This window comes from Pholcus phalangioides, unplaced genomic scaffold (genome assembly GCF_987345545.1).
Source record: "Pholcus phalangioides strain wild (caught in Gottingen) unplaced genomic scaffold, Ppha-v1.0 ptg000009l_1, whole genome shotgun sequence".
In the NCBI taxonomy this organism is placed as follows: Eukaryota; Metazoa; Arthropoda; class Arachnida; order Araneae; family Pholcidae; genus Pholcus; species Pholcus phalangioides.
Genome location: NW_028301602.1, coordinates 25,938,554 through 25,959,491, shown reverse-complemented (window position 1 = coordinate 25,959,491; position 20,938 = coordinate 25,938,554). Strand labels below are relative to the sequence as shown.

At 32.0% G+C, this 20,938-nt stretch overlaps 1 protein-coding gene across 3 annotated transcripts in view; it reads left to right on the top strand.

Moving 5' to 3' along the window:
* LOC149082608 (inactive dipeptidyl peptidase 10-like) overlaps window positions 1-20,938 on the top strand; it is a 528,870-nt gene that overhangs the window by 313,264 nt on the left and 194,668 nt on the right. The window contains exon 1 of one of the 3 annotated variants that reach the window (XM_089235873.1): window positions 6,063-6,589. The exons of the other annotated variants lie outside the window; for them this stretch is intronic. Coding sequence (XP_089091999.1) covers window positions 6,467-6,589 — 123 coding nt within the window. The 5' untranslated portion in view covers window positions 6,063-6,466. Of the gene's footprint in view, window positions 1-6,062; window positions 6,590-20,938 lie in introns of those variants that run through there. 3 annotated transcript variants of the gene reach the window in all.

Below are 20,938 nucleotides of genomic sequence, written 5' to 3'. Positions count from 1 at the left end.
AAAATAGTGTTTGGTTTAAAACTTTTAGGAAGGCAGTAAAAGCACCATTAATTTATGTCTTTGAAATAAATAAAATTTGTTATTGAAGATTTTGACCAAATAACAGTCTATGTGATTTTTCCAAACTTTAGAGGGTACACAATCATCGCTGAGTTAGGGAAATACCTTTTTTTGCCAGGATTGCAGCTATGTAAAGTGCCATAGAAACTAAATCTGTTGGTTTCTGCAGGAACTTGAATCTACATAGTACGTCGTTTAGTCAATAACTATATTTCGTTTAAATTGTAACATGGGCCATTATTCGGCTAAACCCTTCTATTTTTCATTCTCAAACTGAAGAAAAGAATGAAGAAATCATCAGCTAAAAGTGGTAAGTCAGAATGAGAGTGAATGGAACTTCGCGCCCATAAAATAGGAGAAAAATAATGAAACATTTTGGCCTTGAAAAATCTAGAATAGGACTTAAAGGTTAATGGTAACACAAATATGAACATTTTTCGTTGTCCACCAGATCCCAATTCAGTGATGAAAACAGAAAATTTCAGGAGTCGTTACCAATTTTTTAATCACCTGGGATTTGTTAAGTCCTGGGCTGAAGCATTGTTCGAAAAGTCGTGTTGACTGAATCTTTGTTCAAGAAACATCGTTGTTCTAAAATCTGTGAGGGCCGGCGAATTGTTCATAAAATTGTTCTTTAGTGAAACGTAACTGGAAAAATTATCGTAGGGTAGATCATTTTTGAAAAAAATATAAATAAAAAAAGAACAGCAACACACATTATTTGCTGCAATCTTGTCAAAGAGTTGTCAATAATCAATGCTTACAAAAATATTTTCTTACTAGCAAAAATACCCGGTGCCGCTTAGATTTTCTCCATATACAGGGAGCATTGAAGCAGTTACAGATCATTGTCAAGGGATAAAGATGCCCGATACGCATTGTTTTGGAACCACGGTAACCAACGTAAACATTCCAAAAGTCACTGTTAAAGCTCACGAACCATTGTTGCTTGGCATTTCCGACCATTTCGGGCATTTACCCAGACCTGAAAAACTTTTAAAGCAGCCTATCATTCAAGTTAGGTTCTGTTTGGTACACACAGCATACAATCACACAAAAAGAAAATCAATTTCATATATATATGTATGACAAATATATTTTTTTAAATAGTCACATGCCTGAGAATAGTTTCGGCAATGAGTGTTTATAAAATAGCATATATCGATATTATACCACATAAAGATAATGGCGCGACACAATGTGAAAGCTAAAAAATATATGTATTTTCATTTATTAGAAAGCGGTACATTATAGAACTATTTCATTAGAAAGTTTAAATATATACAGTACTTATCCACGCAGTTTATTTCACCACATGTATAACCATAGACCATCACTTCGATTGGCGATACTTATCTTTCCCGTAACGTAACTTTTCCTCTTATGCATCATCGATAAGTCAGAACAAATTGTCCGAAAAAAAAAAGACAAACAAAAACGTCCCCTTAATATCATTGACTTATTCTGTCCTCGACTCGTTCAATCGATTCCTTGATGGCAACAGAGTGACTACAATTTTTTTTTCGTCCCACTAAGAAAAGAAAACTTATAGGTATTTTTATTTTTATTTTTATATCCTTCACTTGTTTTGGGAATCCCTATTCTAGTTAGTTTTCCTGGTGTATCGTCACGTTTCGCACTGTTTATGGAAGAACCGCTGATAAAACATTGAAGGCTCGTAGAGCGTATAACAAAAGGAAACTCTTCTATAGTAACAGGGTGGTGAAAAAAAAAAAAAAGACAAAATATATTGTTGCCCCTATCAGCAGATCAAATAGCCTTATCACGGTCCGAAGAAAAAAGCAATGCATATATATTCTCTTAAGAGATAGAAGAAAAGAACGAGACAAACTATTTTCCAATATATTGGGGTTGTCTTCCAAAACAGAACGTCTTTTCTTCATCTTGTCTCCTTATCTATTGGGGAAAAAAATTCGATGTTTCCAGTTTTACTAATCATTTATTCAGCTCGACTTTTCAATAGCAATCCTTTCAAAAATCTCTTAAAATATGCTTTACAAGTGGTTACAAGCATATTTTATAACATCATGGAATGTTCCAATTTATAAAATAAATGATATTTTCATTCTATTTTTTCATTAGTTATACAGTCGCTACAGTGATGCTTGATAAAACGTTAAAGGGGTCATTCAAGTATTACGTCATCAGCGATGGGTGGGGGGGGGGTTTGGATAATGCTTACGTCATCGACCACCCTTTATGAAAATATGAGTTAGGATTCAGAGGGGCAGAGCTGATGACGAAATTTTACTGACGGGGGGGGGGGGTCAAAAATGGCTAAAAATTTGCTTACGTAATACTTGAACGGCCCCAAATCCCTTTGCAAAGATATTTTTTTTCAAATCTTGTTTGGAATTGATCAATGTCTAATGTTAAACTCTCCTCGATACAATGATATCCTTCACTACGATAAATTCCCCCTCTACAACGGTATTTTTGGGATCTTTTTTCTGAAACCGCTGCAACAGCATTTTTTAATAATTTGCTCAAAATCGTTTTGAATTCGATTTTAACTTCGTTACTTTTTTTTTTTTTTAATAACGTGATCCTCACGTATTCCCAAGGGATTAGCATGATCCGTCCAAGGAATTTGTAAGTGGTAGTAAACATCCATGACCGAACCCAGACCTGTACAGTGAGAAGCTAGTTCCCTAACCACTCGACTGCCAGGCGGTTTGTTTTCGTTCTTCTGAATGCGTCTTATCACGTAGGTATTTTGCACCACAGGATCACCGAAAGCGCTAATGAAGTTATTGATTTCGCTACTTTCTGTGTATGCCATGACTGTGTAATGCGATAAACAACTTCACAAGGGCAATGCAGTAAATGAATTTTATTATTCAACTGATCAGTTACAATTTTTGTGGCGAATAAACACATGAAAGCGTATTTTCTAAATAACAATGCCGATTTAGAAAAGATGACAACAACAGTATAAATTTGACGAAATGGGACGAAAATGTAATATAACAAGAATCTTTCTACAACGACATTTTTCCTCGGTCTGCAGAGTATCGTTGTATCGAGGTTTCACTGTATATTTATTGACTCGATCATTTTCCTATATTGATTGGTATTTTCAATCATTTAATTATGAAACATTCATTTCTGCAGCTGGGAATACAAATTATCGTTGAATGTATTCAGTATTATATGGACATTTTAAGATCATTTTGAAAATATTTTATGTAAAATTCAAATTAAATTTCATGGTGAAAAAATTTGAAATATATTCTTGCCACTACCAGCAGACCAAACAGCCTTATCACGGTCCAAAGAACAATGAATATATACATATATATGAATGAATGCATGTACAAAAAAAGCAATACATTTATTATTGCAATATAGACAAACTATTTTTTAATGTATATTGAGGTTGTTTTTCCTAAAACAGAACGTCTTTTCATCATCTTACCTTCTCGTCTAGTACAAAAAAACTCGATGTTTCTAGTCTCTCTATTAATTTATTCAGTGCAAATTTTCAATAGGAATCCTTTCAAAAATCCTTAAATCATTCTCTACAAGTGATTGAAAGTATCTTTCATAATGATACGGAATCCTTCAATTTTGAAAATATTTCCATTCCATTTTTTCATTAGTTGTATATTTATTGGATGGATTCTTTCTCCATCTCAGCTGGTATTTTCAATCATTTAATTATGGAACATTTATTTTTGTGATTGGAAAACAAATTATAATTGAATTTATTCAATATTATATTGAAATTTTAAGATTATTTGAAAATACTTTATGTGAAATCTAAATTAATAAATGTATTTATAAATATAACAACATTTTCCAAAATTTACATTTATTATTTTTTGCACCAAAACTCAATATTAATTTCTGAATCAAAATTAATTTTGCCATCGCTAATAAGTTAAAAAAAACGAATTTTATATGAATAACCGTTTTGTTTTTTAACATTAATTTAAATGAAGAGTTAATATAATTTTATCCTTTCTTTTGCTCTTTCATGAGACACTTTTTTTTCCTTTCGAATTTTTCATTTTTTGTCATTTATTATAGTTTCGAGATTATTATAGGAGGCGTTCAAGTATTACGTCAGCAAATTTTTAATCATTTTTGACCCCCTCTCTTTCCTTGTCAGCAGAAGTCAGGAAAACTCTGACCCCCTCCCCCTTGTCATCAAAATTTTGCCCCTCTGAATCTTAACGCATATTGGTGGGATCACAGACGTCAGGGGCGCATAAGGGGCTCTACTCATTGCAAACGTTGGGGAACTAGTACATTATTTTAGGCTTAAGACCCATGTACTCTCAGAAACGTTTGCATATTTTTTGGTTATTCTTTGGGCGTTTCATACTGATGACGAGCCCAGAGATAGCTTCATATATACAGCTCAACGATTTCGTCAATTTTTTTTTCAATTTGAAATATTCATCTTCGATTTTTTTAACTGTTGAATGCTTTTAGCATAACGCTAAGTTGGTTTTTTTTTTAAATCTTCCCCCTTTATTATATTTTTTATCACACTATATATTCCAGCTTCCCTTTGGCGCGTTGATATTGGTTTGATATTTGAGAACTTGTAAATTTTTTTTCAATTCACTCAACTAGGTTATATTTCTGCTCGAATATAGGCATATATATACACACATACATACATATATATGTGAAAATATACACATACATACTTACATATATATATACACACACATACGGTACATATAATATGCTACCTTGAAATTTTGTGAAAACTCTAACTCCATACTACACGAATATTGTGTGTAAGAATTTATATAAAAATGTTTTTGTAATTTTTGTTAGTCAATACAATCTTCAACCAAATCATCCACAAAATAGTTACTCAATTTGATTACATTTGAACGTTATTAACCTGTTGCTGTTGTACGATATACTATCATTGCAGTAAGGCAGTGTTCTTCAACCTTTTTACAACTGCGGACAGGTGAAATCAGTTGAACAATTTTACGGACCAGTAGGAACATGCGAAATAGTTTCCGTACCCGAGCAAAAAATACATAAATAAGGGAAAATAATTTGCTGACCCACCAAAAATAAATGATTAGAAAGATTTGGCAGATTCCCTAAAAAAATAAATAGAATGAATAATTTGTGGGTAAGAAAACAAAAAAATACATAAATAGGAGAGATAATTTGTGGTCCGGCAGAAAACAAATGAAATGAATGAAAGAAATAATTTGCGGACCTGTGCAAAAAATACATAAATGCGAGAAATAATTCGCAGAGCTTTTGACCGCAAAGAAGAAATAAAATCCAATACTGTGTATAGACTGTATTTTATTTGTTGAATATAAAATTATGAATTGGGCGCAAAATGTTTCGTTGACAGGCAGGAAATCCTACGGACCAAAAAGAACATAACGATAAGGAATGTCAGTATGAGTATTTGCCAACACGCGTCTAGATGCGTGATTCATGCATCAAAATTCAATTTCAATCCTCCGAATTTCATTGGGGAGTGAAAATACTCCTCCAAATTTTAAGTAATTTTTTTTTAATAGTTATTTCTCACTGACAGACAAATAACAAAAAAACAACCGTCTTTTGCAACAACATCACTTAAAGTTAAGGAGAGAGGAGTGAAATTACTCTTCAAAATTATATTTTTGGATAACACTGGTCCGTATCATAATATATCTGTTAAGTTTAAAGAGGAAACAATTCTGTCCAACAAAAGTTTTAAAAATATATATTATCCTGGAGAGACATTCTAACCGCTCCCTAAAGATGTCACAAGTTACAAAATATATTTTTTTTCTTCCCTTTAGTCTTTGTTTCCGCGTGAACCGGGAAAAGAAACAAAAAAAAAGACGTGTCTCGAGACAATTTTCTATGTCCTTTTCTTTGTGCAATTTCTTCTTGTTGCATCCAAGAGTTTCTTTCCTCCACACGCACACCAGACGCAACACACACACACGCGTCTCGGAACAGCATCTATGGAAACCAGAAGGAAGCATCATCTCTCTCTCATCCATCCTCTTGTGTTGGTTTGGGCATCCCGCCGACAGAAGACGCCCCTGTTCTCTGTTACAGGCGTCTACTTGTCACTAGTTACCCTGCGTGCGTTCAAAGACGACGACGCCTTTTTACGCTCTTGGAGATCTTCAGAGATCACTTACTTTTCTCTCTCTCTATCTCTCTCTAGAGTTTTATCTCCTTATTTCATTTCATTTCAGTTTTTCTTTATTATTATTCGTTTGTGTATCCCGCCACCGGTTGCCGGTCGACGTCCGGGAAATAGTTTTAAGGCGCAAGGGGAACGAGTGTGTGTGTGTTCGCCGCGCAACAACTTGTTCCTCGCTGCTGTTGTTGTTGTTTATTATTTTATTGAAGAAAGTGAGAAATAAATTCCCGTGAAGTTGTCAAAAAAAAAATGTCTAGTGAACAAAATGAACAACCGTCTAGTTCCGCGGGTGTAGCGACTACGTCTGACGACCAACAGGCGAATAATGCCAAACAAAGGATATCAGTTCAACCACAAGCTGAAAAGGCTGAGGTAAATTAGATGAATGTTCATTTGTTGCATGTGCTTGATGAAGATGAATGTCTCGCGAAGGATAATTTTTGATGGATGACAGGAAAACTCTCAGAAAAAAAAGCATGATTTCATATAGATGGTGATAAATATTTTTCTCTTAATCAAATAAATCGTAGAGTTTCCTTGGATGAACATAGAAAAAAAATTTGGAACTAGAAATTGAGTCAAATATAAGATTTTGTACTGTTTTCGTGATTCTTTTTTAAACACACTTTGTGGTGTGGTTAAAGAAACTGAGAAACTGCCATTATTTATTACAAAAATATATCTTTATATCAACAGGTTTCCATCGTATGATATTTTATTTTATAACCAGAAATATGGTAGACATTTCTTTTATATGTAATATATCAGAATATAGAGATTAATATATAATTACATTTAATTATATTAATATTTAATTATATTAATATATAATTTCTATGATTATAAATTTTTTTGAATTTGATTGGAGATAAACTGATACACATAGTATATCTGCATGAAGATGTTTGATTTTTATTGGCTTTCAATAAAACTTAACAAAAACTTTTTTCTTATAATCGTAAATTGAAAAAAAATTATAAAAAAAAATTCGGGAAATAAAAATTCCTTCAATGTTACGCAATTGAAATTATGAATTGAAAAATACTTAATCTGAATCATTTTATCAAATTACTTATAAATTAATTTTTATTTTATTATAATTGAATTTATTTTCATTTTGTTCCTGAATTATTTCAATTTTATATTTTTGAATAAAAATAATGTAATTATTATTAGTAATTATTTCGATTTTATTTGTGAATTATTTAAATTTAATTTGCGAACTATTTCACACAATTCCATTTGTTTATTATTAAAAGTTTATTAGAAAATTTGTATGCATAAATTAATATACAAATTTATTTCAAAAATTATAAATATTTCAGTTTTATTACAAATTCACTTCAATTTTATTAAATTCTTCTATATCACTATAATTTTTCCCTATTTCGTTACTGAATTCATTCAATTTTCTAATATAAATTATTTCAATCATTTCGATTTTAAATAATAAGGATACGAAATATTTAACATGGTATAGTATGCATATATATATTTTTTTCTTCTTTCTAAGTTAAAATATCAGGAGAATGTTATAAGATTTATGACATTTTATGTAATTTTACATCTCCTCCATCAATATGATCTCATTGAAATTGAATTCGAAATAATAATAAAATGGAAACTTTCCAATCTAGACAGAAATAATTTTTTAGACGAATATCTGTCAATATAAGGAAAACTTCCGAAACAAATCACGATAATTGCAGAAAATTTCTGACTGTTTTCGTATATCATGATACGAATTTTTGTAAGATGAAAATGAAAATTTTCGAATTCGAGATTACGAAATTAAAATAGTTATACACTTGTAGATAAAAATGCCTTATCAAATTAAATTTCAACAAATACACAATTGCATATTTTACAATAATTACAGGAGATTTTTACAGGGATTTGGTAATGCTTTTTTCTTTAAACTATTACTCGCGGAATTTTTACCCTTGATTAATTTAGTCATGCAGTTTAAGTTTTTCCCTGTATTTACGTATGACTTCCTATTGTTTCAGTTACAACGAACGATTAATCACACTAAAAGCAGCGCGGAAAATTTCTGGAAAAATCGTTATTTGTCATACGTGGCTCCCGAATGTCGCGCTCAACTTAATGGATCATTTAACGAGAAATTTTTTTTACTCATAAAAAAAACCAATTTTTTTCTACAATTACTATGCAACAGTACGTGAGGAAACAAACATGCGATTGATGCTATGGGTTGCAATGGAAAATCAACATTATTCGAAATAAGAAAAATTTACCAATTTCCTAATTTCGTGCACGACATTCTTTTATAAAATAACGCGAGTTCGTCAGAGCGAGAAAACGAATTGATTGATCCATGTGTTTCTAATAAAAATCCCTCATTTTTATGAATAACTTTCACTGTTTCTCTGGAAATAATTGGAGATAATATATTAAATGCACTTGAGTTCGAATACTTTGCATTTGATACATGGAAGTATATTAATTCGAATAATTTGTCGTATAAAATAAACGGATAGTTTGCACTTTAAAACGGATAGTTTGCACTTTTATTTAAATTAATTAGTTAATGATTTTATTGTGTCACAATTAATTAACGATTAGTAATAACGATAATTAATCATTAGAAAAACTGGCTTTTATAATTTTACTTTGTCGATACAATATCTTTGTCCACAAACTTTTTATTCAAATTTGAGGCGTTTAGAGCTAAAGTGGGTCAAGTCCAGTAAATTCTGATTTTAAATTGAATTGCCCCTTAATTATTGTTTTTGAATTTCCAAATTATGACCGATATTTAAGTTAGTCTTCATACTACAACAATAAAGAGAAAATTGTCCCCTAAATCTCTTTAGGATTCAACAAGTGTTAATAAACTTTAACCTTGGTTATCTCAAAACTATAATTTATGGACTTAATCCACTCTTTAGCTCTAAACGCCTCATTTAATGCATTTCAATATAGTTAAACCTCTGTTGCTGTTTATAATATACAATCGTTGCAGTAAAGCGGTGTTCTCCAACGTTTCGTATAACTGCGGACAGGTGAAATCAGTAGAAAAATTTCATTAACTGAAGAAAATATGAGAAATTGTTTTTTTTTCGCAAGGAAAAAACCCGACAAACCATACATGGATAAGAGAAATAATTTGCGGAATGGAAAAAAAATAAAAAAATAAATAAACGTTAAAAGCAATTTGTAGACCACAAAAATATACATGAATGGGTGAAATAATGCGCAGACCTTCTGCTTGCAAAGAAGAATCAAAAACCAATCAAAACATTCAAAAAAACTAGACTTATTTTACAAAAAATATATCTGATCTGATGATCAATCGATTGAAATATTTATGATCGATAGTTAAAAATATGCTGAAAATCCTAATCCCTAAACTTTCTAATTTTCCCTTCTTAGTTCGTTCAATTTTTTTTCATTCATGATAATTACAATTGATGCTATGCATTATATTGAAAATGTACGCTATGGTAAATAGGAAAAACTACCCCCCGCCACCCGAATTTCGTGCATCACATTCTTTTCTAATAATTTTGTCAAAGCGAGAAAAAGAATTGATTGATCCGTTGTATTTCCAATAAAAAAATCTCTCTTTTTTTATAAATAACCTTCTCTGTAAATGGAAAAGATTATATCGGCAAGATGGATTTTGATTTAATTCGATTAATACAAAAACAAAAATCAATTGAAACCAACGGTGTGATTATCCGTAAGTTCTATAAACGATCAATCGATTCAGCTAGATAAATTTCCATGCTTTCAGATAATGATTATCGAGATTGATTTAGAATGGATGAATTTGAACCTAGAGAGTTCGAACTGTATCACTGCTTCACGAGCTACATCTTTTTTTCAAAAAGATTTATGTGATGGGATGGAACGACTGATATTGGTTAAAAATCATGCTGAATATATTCTGCTAATTCTATGATTTTCTCTTCCCAGTTTATTCAAAAATTCTTCGTTTCTGATAATTGCGTAGCTCTACATAATCAAAAAGAGATTATCTTCTAAATATGACCTTCATGGAGGTCAATTAAAAATTCTTTTTTCAATAGCAGTCGAATGTGGATAAGTTAAATTGCACACAGGTCACTCTCTCTAGCATTCTTTCGTTTAAACTCCGAAGAAAGGTATATTCGTTGTATATATATTATCATGTAGCATTTTTGAAAGATCAGATAGAAAGGATAAGAAATCGTATTTTGTCCCTCAGGGGTCATTATAGCCCATCTTAATGTCTTCTAATTCATTCTTCATGTACCCTGTGTACTTAATGGTCTTGTGTTTGTTCATTTCCCCGTGTCCTTTATCCCCCATTCCCCCCTAATCACTGAGCAAACAGTTTCAAATGGACTGGAAGAATGGTTCTCTTCTTCGAACAAAAGAATGGCTAGTAGAGTGGAGAGCAGTATCGGGTTCCTTGCTGATATGAATACATATTTTGTATATATATATATATATACATACACACACACACACACACACACACACACACACACACACATATGTATGCATGTATACGTGAGTTCGTATACATGCATACAAGTATACAAGTTCTCGTTGAGTTGTAATGTCGTGGAACAATGGACATAAAATTTTCATTAAGAGTGATTGCAGTACATGCATTTCTACTCATGTGCTGAACGGTATGAAAAAGATTTAAACAAGTTCAATAACGTCACAGTAAGGAAAAGCCAAGGACCAATTTATTAATGTATATACAGGGTGGGTAAAAAGTCAAAGTCCGTAGAAACTTTAAAAATTCATAAAATCCGGAAAAATAATCGAAATGAAAAATGGCTTGCAGGGTTAGCATCGCTAAGACACGGGAATTTTTTTAAAAGAGGGAAAAAATTAGCTCAAAAATGGCCGATAGGTAGGGCTGACGTGCATAAGTCAATGAAAAGATACGCAAATAACGAACAGAATGGCTCCAAATCGTTTATCACAGCAGTAAGTGTTCCACATGACCACCACAACAGGGAATAACACATTGCTGGTGAGTCGCAAATCCTGCAACGGCACAGTGCAGCGGGTCCACATACACGGTTTACAATGGTGAACTGATTGTGGATTAGGAACGCAAGTTCTTATAACCGTCTCATTAGCAGATTTCCACCGAAGTCGCTCATACAGCGCCGTCTATCAGCTGGTTTTTTCCTATCTTAAAATACTTCCCGTGACATAGCGATGGTAACCCTGCAAACCATTTTTTTATTTCGGTTATTTTTCCTGTTTCTATTCATTTCTAAAGTTTCGGAGAACAAAAGAAAAGTTCAATTTTCGACCACCAGATGAAAAAAGTGGCACCTTTTTATTGCATTTTACTTCCCCCCCCCCTGGTCGATATAGCGTATAACCAAGGGTTCTCAAACTGCATGCCAATTTTCAATGGAATACGTCCACCAGAACAAGTGCTGCAACTACTCATATCTATGTAGCGCCCGTCCTGGTGGACGTATTCCATTGAAACTTAGTATATACGCTATATGGACTATGGAAAAAGAAGGAAAACGCAATAAAAAAGCGCCATTTTTGATTGGTAGTCAAAAATGGAACTATTGATTGCATAAATCTCTCTACCATAGTCTTATTAAGATATTGAGAAGACACCAACGAATAAGGCAAATGCACAAAAAATAATAAAAGTCCTAATGCATTTCACCACCAATGGGTGCCGTCTTAAGAGGAAAAATTTAACCACTAGTCTCGCTGACCGAATTTCCCACTTGGGTTGAATACCAAATCTTCACGCTCGGTTGCTCAGCGGAAGAAGTACGTCTGTTCACTTGAACAGACAGTGAACAGACACTTCTTCCGCTGAGCGACCGAGCGTGAAGATTTGGTATTCAACCCAAGTGGGAAACTCGGTCAGCGAGACTAGTTGTTAAATTTTTCCTCTGAAGACGACACCCATTGGTGGTGAAATGCATTAGGACTTTTATTATTTTTTGTGTATTTGCCTTATTCGTTGGTGTCTTCTCAATATTCTTGGGCAAAGTGGATCAACTCTTCCACCTTATTAAGATATCCTGAAAATTTGGCTGCAAATGATGAGTTAGTTTTTGGGGATAACTACTCAGAGTACACGGCAACTTCAATTATAAACACCCTGTACATCCCACCATTAATGTACAGAAAGTCTGTTTGTTTGATGGGCGGAGAAGATAACATCTCTCGCTACTGTTGCCACCTGGGGCTTATAATTAAGTTAATGGTATCTCTACTCAACGCATCACATTATTGTGAGTATTATAATAAGAAAAGATGTAGTTGAGTCTCTGCTCTGGGGTGTATAAGTTATCACACTTGAATGGGATTTCAAGAGCACCGCGATTTTGGTTCTTAGGGGATGCAAAAATCTTTCAATCTTAGAACGCCTCTTTCTTTGATACCAGACAAAATTATATTTGACTAATGAAGCACTATGAAGCAGGGGTATACAACCTTCGGCCCGCGGTCATATGCGGCCAGTGAAGTGGTTTCATTTGGCTCGCGAAAGATATTACAGTAAAATAGTAGCAGTAGTAAAAAGCTCACCATAATTACTTCACCTAAAATACGGCAAATCTGGATCCTTACGCTTCACATCTCAACTATTATACATTGTCAAATGCGAGTAAACTTGATAATTAACGACAATAAAAAAAATTCAAGGAGAAGTAAAGTTTATAATTTTAGATATATAAATTGTCAAAGGGGAATTAAATTTGTTTAAAAAAAAATTCTAGCCAAAAAAAAATTTTAAATGTCATCAAAGTTCTCAAGTATTGTTGGAATCGCTGAAAATCACCAAATTACCAATGATGGAAAATACAGATCTCTACTTGCTTGAAATGTAATTCACCTACAAGAAAATATATATATTTTAACGACATAAGACAACCATAAATGTTGGTCCATATTTGTTATGGGCATATTTTTCTCAGTCACCTCGTTGGGAATTTTGCCTGTTGTGGCCCTGCATTTGTATATATGTTTGATAAATATGTGTAGTGTTTCTATATTTTTCTGACTATAAATAATTGTGATACTTAGAGTGATAATTATCATCATACTCTATAATCTATAATCTCAATCATTGGTTTCAGTAAAGAAATATAAATCCAACTACAATCCGTTGCAAATTCGAGAAAAACGGCACATTCTACAGATAGTGATAGGAACCGATGCACACAACCAGACTCTGTCGCACTCGGTGATATAAGTGCACTGTCCCTGGGAACTCGGGTGCTCTCCGGGGAACCTAACCATTTATTGATCTTGAACAAGATGTGCATACATGGGCAGGTGCCATTATGCACATAGCCAGTAAACAAGTATAAAATTTATGATCGAAAAATGGTGACTGAGGTAAATAAATAAGAATTACAGGTTATAAATCACATAATCGAGAATAGTTCTTGATAAATGTTTATTCTGTGAATATACATTTATCAATAACTATTCTCGTATTCTTGGAATGTGTATAATGTGTTACCATGGGTCTTTAACAATAAAAGAGGCAATGATTCCTTCCTTATACGATACGTCAAAATTGGACAAATGTTGAGAAAACCCAGGCATCAAATATTTCTGCCAGTATCATCATATAATATTACAAACATTTGAATATCTCGCTGATTTTTCACGTATGAGAGAGGATTAAAAAAAAAAACTCTCATAAAAGTAATTTCTCTCTACATTTTGCATTTTTGTAAAAAAAAATTTCTGCACGATTAAGGAATGGGAGTGGAAAAAGAATTCGTAAATGTATCTGTAATATTTATTTCGCTTGGAATTCGAAATTTCGAGATTCTCTCTCCCATATTGAAAAAAAAAAGTATTATTTTTCCCATCCTGTCTCTTCCTCTAACACATCTGAAAATTTCCCTGACTTTTATATAACTCTTTTTATTTTTTTCATATTCTACTGTATACATACTAACGCGCTGACGGGAGCAGTTTCCTACTTATCTGTCTCACGAAAATGTCATTTTTATTTTTATTATAAATTTCAACTTCCCGCAAAATCACTAGAATGCGAGTTATGAAAATATGTGAGACGTATTTATCTGCGGGGAGGTGTTTTTCCGCTGAATTCGCTCAACATATCAATCAAACTCTCGCGCTGTTGAGGGACCGAGGTCGAGTTTGTGGAAATGCATAAATGTAATAAAACAATTGTGACCACCGGAACGAAATTTTATTTTCGAATATTTCATTGGAATCCAGGATATGAATCTGGTTTTTTTTTTCCAGTCAAAATTCGTTTCAGTGAACTTGTGGGTTTATAGCGAGCGATTTTTTTTTTCGTTCCATCGGATTTCCGATGTATTTAATACGGTTGAAATGCAATTCAAAAAGTTAAGAAATCGACTATCGTGAACTTTGTTGATGTCTGACTGAAACCTGAGCGAAAATCGCTGCATCATGAAAAATTTCAGGTTTTCAATTTTTAATACGTAAATGTCGTACGTGTTATTATGGGTTAAATACAGGGTGCCACATAAGACCACAAATAGCTCGAAAAAGTCCTAAAAGTTGATGGATTTGATATATTATAAGAATGCGGTATGCAAAAATATTATGGTAGCGAAATAATTTTTTTTTTTTTTTGGTACAGAAAGAAATTAGTAGTTTTTTTTTTGACAAAGGGCGTTGCACAACAGTTCTTTATTGATTCCCATAATTAATAAGACAAATTATGACAGTTATGACTATGAATATGAACAATAATCTCTCTCTTACATATTTGGCATATGAAAAAAAAAACCACTTTTTATTTGTGAATCAGACTTCCTGTAGCACTGGATTTCTCGCCAAGAAATATTCAAAAGAAATAATTGGTGATTTTGCCAACCAACATTGACGATTGCCTGCATATTTATGTTCCTATCAAATATGGTCATCATCATAAAACAACTTCACGCACCTTATTTGATTGCATCTGATCATATTTTTTATACTTGAAAAGTCTTGAGAACGTCAATCTTCGTTGTAACGACACTTTAGTTAAGCATTTTCGACAAAACTTCGAGGAATCTTCAACGTCATTATAATTATAACCGAGTTTGTATGCATTCAAATTTCGAGTCCGAAAACTTCTAATTTACAGATAGGGAAAGCTTGAGCTATTCTAAATTATTTATGTTATAAGGCAGCCGACGCATTATGAGAAAGAGCTCACAATGCACTTAATGGACAAAATCGAAACCATCGTCAATTCTCATGAAAGAAAATTTCTTATTTTTTCCAAAAAAAAAGTACCTCATAGCCTTCCTTACAAGTATAAAAATAAATGATAACTACTTTTTACACGCAAAAGTAATTATTTCACTACAATTTTAAGACGAGGAATCAAAACACACCAAGAATCAATAGAATTCAAAATAAAAATCGAACTTTTAATGTATGTATGTACATTTACATCATTATTTCACACGAAAGCTTCCAGAAACCATCATTTAATGAGGAAAACTATTTTTCTCAGTTCTTAGAACCTGCTGTTTTAATTAAAAATAATATTTGCGTATATATAACGAGGAATATATCTTTATTTAAAAATTTAAATCTCAATAGAGGAAATACTTAGAGATAACATTAGTAATTCAATTTTTTTTTTTCCTATTCATTATACATCAGAATATATTTATTCCTTATTTTTATTGCACAAATTCAAAAAAAAACAAAGATAATAAAATAAAACTATTTCCACAGAAGTTAAAATTAAAACTCAAAGATTAAAACCATTAATTTTCCCCTCTTTTATTTCGAAGCCATTTTTCAAACTGTTATTTCTTTTCTTCAAAAACCTTCCAAGATTCTTTTATTATTAAATTTTTTTTAAATTTATTTATTTTTTTTCTTTAAAATTCTATTTCTCTCAGAGAATTCTCCTTATCATTTATCGTCCGTGTTTCTTAATTGAAATCGGAATCACTAGCAGATTCTCGAGGAAACTCCAATCAATATTAATATACCATTGCTTGAGATGTATAACTCTCTCGATGTTTTTATTCCTCCTCGAAAATTTTCTTCAATATGACATTTTCGAATGCTTCATTAAACACGTTTCAAGTAAGTGAATTTTCAAGATGGACGATCTTTCTATTTATTTTGTTTTTAATTAGCTCAAAAGAATTTGTTCACTGTACAGATTTGGTAAATAAAACGGAACGCCTTTGTGTCCATTAATTTAAGAAAGATTAATTTGAGATGTTCTGAATAGTTGTTACAACGATGCATTCAACACGATTTTTGAATATATTGTATTAGTTTTTCGATGACTCTTGGAGAATTTTTGAATCTTACATCAAAGAGCATATTTGAGATTAAAGTGTGACTTGTGATGTTGTTTAGAATTGCGAGAGGATTCTAGATAAATGTGTTATTTTATTCCGGATTGAATTTGTGATCTTTTATTCCAATGAAAATATAATCTTTTTCAAAAGAAGAGTTCTTTTCTACTCAAGAGATGAACAGAAAAAATATTTCTACAGCAGGGAATCTCACACCAATGGGTTAGCGTGCTAACTGGCTAACTCCTCTTTGAGTATAAGAAAAGCAAATGTCTTTTGGGATTGACAATAAATTGCAGGTCCTAGTAAAATTAACCGTCGTGCGCAGAAAATGGCCGTGGTACGACAAAAAATGATCAAATGAACAATATTTGGAATGAAATATATTTCATTGATGAGAGAGATTATGATAACACGTATATGCGCACGCACTCACACATTTTATATGCGTTCAGCGGAGTCGCTATATAATAAAAATTTTAATGGAACATTGCTCTTCGTTTTAAGAATATTTAATGTATATAGTATATGTGAATATAGTTTCCTCTATATATAAAATACAGTAGACTCTGGACTATCCGGCTTAATGTGGTGGAAGGGTGGGCCGGATAACAGAAAAGCCGGATAGGACGAAGTTCTATAAATATTCACTTCCTACCTTCAACCATACCATCAAAAACCCATCCTTTTTATACCGAAACCCGATCTTATTCATATTTTCTGACCTACCTCCAAGTATAAGCGAGTACTTCATAAATGTTTGTTATGGACTTCTGAACTATACTGTTTCAAAATAATTTCATTCACTATTATTGCATGAAGGACACATGTCGTTTTTTATGGCATGCATATTATAAAACACAACAACTTTTGTATTTCATGGGAGGCATCGTGTGGAAATTCACCTCCGCTACAAGAAGTCTGTGGTTCTTTGACTTTCACTTAATGGAAGGGGGGGGGGGGGGTTTATCAAAAAAGTTGGGAAACGCTGTTGTATAAATGCACGCACTTCCAAAATTAACAAAGCACAAATATATAAATTGTAGTCTAAGTTCTTATAATAATTATTTATATTTATTTTATTGTTTATTGATAAATGGTTACTCAGATGTGAAAAAAAGGTACTACTGTAATTCATTAATATATTATTGTTGTTTAAGTAGGCCGGGTAGTCACGAGCCGGCTAGTCAAGAGTACACTGTATCTGAAAGAAAATATAAATTCTACGGTTCATTTTAAAGTTGAAGTAAAATAAGGAAAAAATGATCAAGCACAAAGGGAACAAAGTTGTTTTGTGATAGTTGAATGCTCCTTTCCCTTAATTTTTGTCGGAGAAAATACAAAAATTAATTTTTAATTAATAATTAAGAGTTAGCTCATAGTTAGATTTTGTAGATAAAATGGTATATCTTTTTATCCACATTTATTTAAGAATGATTAATTTGAAATGTTATGAATGGGTTGTTACAAAGCTGCTTTTATTGTGTTACTAGTTGAAAATTCGTATGAATTGAAAATTTGTTAATATTTTTTTTAGTGGAAAATTGTATTCAACAAATACAATTTTTGAATATACTGTATTTGTCTGGATAACTCGGAAAATTTTAGAATCTTTGGTCATAGAAAATATTTTAGATCAAACTGTGTGGCTTATGATGCTGCTCAGAATTTTCAAGATTCAAAATAAATAGATTATTTTATTCCGGATTTAATTTGCGATTCATCCCCATGAAAATACTTAATTTTTTCTAAGAACAATTCTTCCTTATCATGGTTAATGAACAAAATTTGAGATGAATACCTTTTTCGTTGCTTGGGGGATTTTTCAATCTTTACACAAATAAAGATCACCCTTCATCTGCGTGAAGTGAAGTGTCTATAGAAGGAATTTTCGATGAAGCTTTGCTCTTCCTTATAAGAGGAATCGACTGTTTACAGTATATGAAGACTGTTTCTCTGATATATCTGAAAGAATTATAAATTCTGCGGTTCATTTTAGATTTGAAGTAAAATAAGAAAAAAAATGATCAGCAGCGAACACAAAATTGTTTTGTGATAAATGAATGCTGCTCCCTTAACAAAGTTTTTGTCGGGGGGGGGGGAATATAAAAATCAGTTTTTTTATAGATTTGAAAGACTTAGTTCACTGTAGATTTCGTGTAGATAAAATAGTATATGTTTGTGTGCATTAATTTAAGAAAGATTAATCACCGAAACGTACTGAATGGTTGTTATAATAATACATTTAATACAATTTCTAAATATGTATATTGTATTTGGTTGGATGACTCTTTGTAAATTTGATTCTTATATCAAAGAGAGTAGGCTTACTTTAGATTCAAGACTGAAACACACTACGCACTTTACGTGTGACTTGTGATATTGTATTTCGGCCTTAACGTGTGTGTGACTTGCGGTGTTGTTTAAAATTGCGAAGGTTAATGATAAATACGTTATTTCATTTCGGAATTTATTTGCAATCCATTCCGATGAAAATATAACTTTTTTCCGAGAATAATTCTTTTCTATCAAGATGAACAATATTTGGAATAAATCTGTTTCATTGCTTGGAGAGTTTACGATCACACTTTATAGCGTACAGCGGAGTCTCTATATAACGAATTTTTTAATGCAAGGATGCTCTTCAAGTACGAAGACTACACTATGTATAGATACAATATGCAGTTTGCGTGTCTCTGTAAAAAATTTTCGCAAGAAATATAAATTCAACTTTTCATCTCAAGTAAAACATGGAAAAGGATTTAAAAAAATAGATCAAGTTTGTCATAGACGAATTCTTCCAACCAAAATGATTGTAGGGAAAAGTTCGAAAAAAATTTGAATTTTCTATTCAATTGCCGTTTATCTGTTAATAATTCACATTTATGTTAAGGACATATTGTCTTTGTACTGAATACTGAAATTATTAAACATTAATTATTATTATTGCAACATTAACATGTTGCGTCTTCAGCATCTCCCTCATCATATGGTGACTTCTCATCATTTTATTCATATTGAATTATATTATTATTACATAAAATTAGTTTGTATCAATTATCATCAATGTATAATATCCATTGGTTCTTGTGGATATGACTGTAACTCCTGGGGGATAAAGTACTTCCAGCCGCATTTCTAAATTTTTTTTCGTCTTAGAATGGTATGAGATGACTTTTAAATTGACATCATCCCTATTCTCTTATACCAACCATGGCTTCAATGCACTACTGCATTTAATTGACAGAACGATGATGAAATTGGTATGAGCTGATAAAATCTCATCTTCGGCACCCCGATATACGAATGAAGGTTCAAGGTTGTCTGTATGACTTCCGCATATACATATTATGCTGATTTTGTAAGCGCAATATATTTTTACAGCAGTAAATCTAGTTAAGCCTACGTGAGTATATATAACTATTTTTTACACGAAACTATTCCAGAGAAAAAACTTGAAAAATATTTGACGAGATTTTTACTTTTTGGAATTTTCTATCATGGTTCCATCTGTACAGTTATATAACTGAAAAGAAATATCTGGCCAGGAACTGTATAATCCCATTTCGAGTTTCTTCTCCAAAGAAAAAGGAGTTATTGCCCTAATATTTAATCGCCTTCCAAGTGCTTCTTATTTGTTCTCTCCGGAAACTTTTTTTTCTCCTCGATCCACAGAACAGTTTTCGGTACTTTTTTTTCAAACTTGAAATTCAAGTAGTCACTTCACATTTTGGGGGAAAATAAAAGCGTTAACACGTGTTCTGCTTTCGAAAATTCAACATCAGATTTTCAAATAAGATACAGGAACTTCCGTTAAATAACAGAAAAAAAAAATTGGATGTCGTTCTCAAACACAGGAAGAATAAGGATAAGGAAAAAGAAAGATTTATATGTGGAAAAGTTGCACCGAAATTCTTGATCTGAACTAAAGAAAATATAAAAAAAGTGAAAAAGTTGAGGCAAAAAAAGGAAAACGCGAAGAGAGATCGATGTCACCGTCAAAATCTTTTGATAACATATATTTTTTTTTTACTTTTGTCTGTGTGTCGACTGATGAAAAAATCGATATCGCATGTCGCTTCATTTCAAATCTTATCGACAAGTCCGATGGTATCGACACTCATCCGGATATTGGGATATGTGTAAGGAGATATCTTCAAAATCATTTTGACAGTTTATTCCCCTCGCTACCTTAAGGTGGTAAAAATATTCCGAGATTCATGAAAAAACATGAAAAGTGATGTAAAAAACTTTTTTTGAGTCATATAATTTTTTTTCTCTTTTTGGTCGTATAAACATTTTCCTTTTTAGTCATGAAGTCTTTTCTTTTTCAAGAGTAGGTCATGCAGATTATGTATACGCAGGATTTTTTTTAAAGAATAGTATTCCTCACAATAGGATTGACTATATTTAGATCTCACGATTCAAATTATGCCTTTCA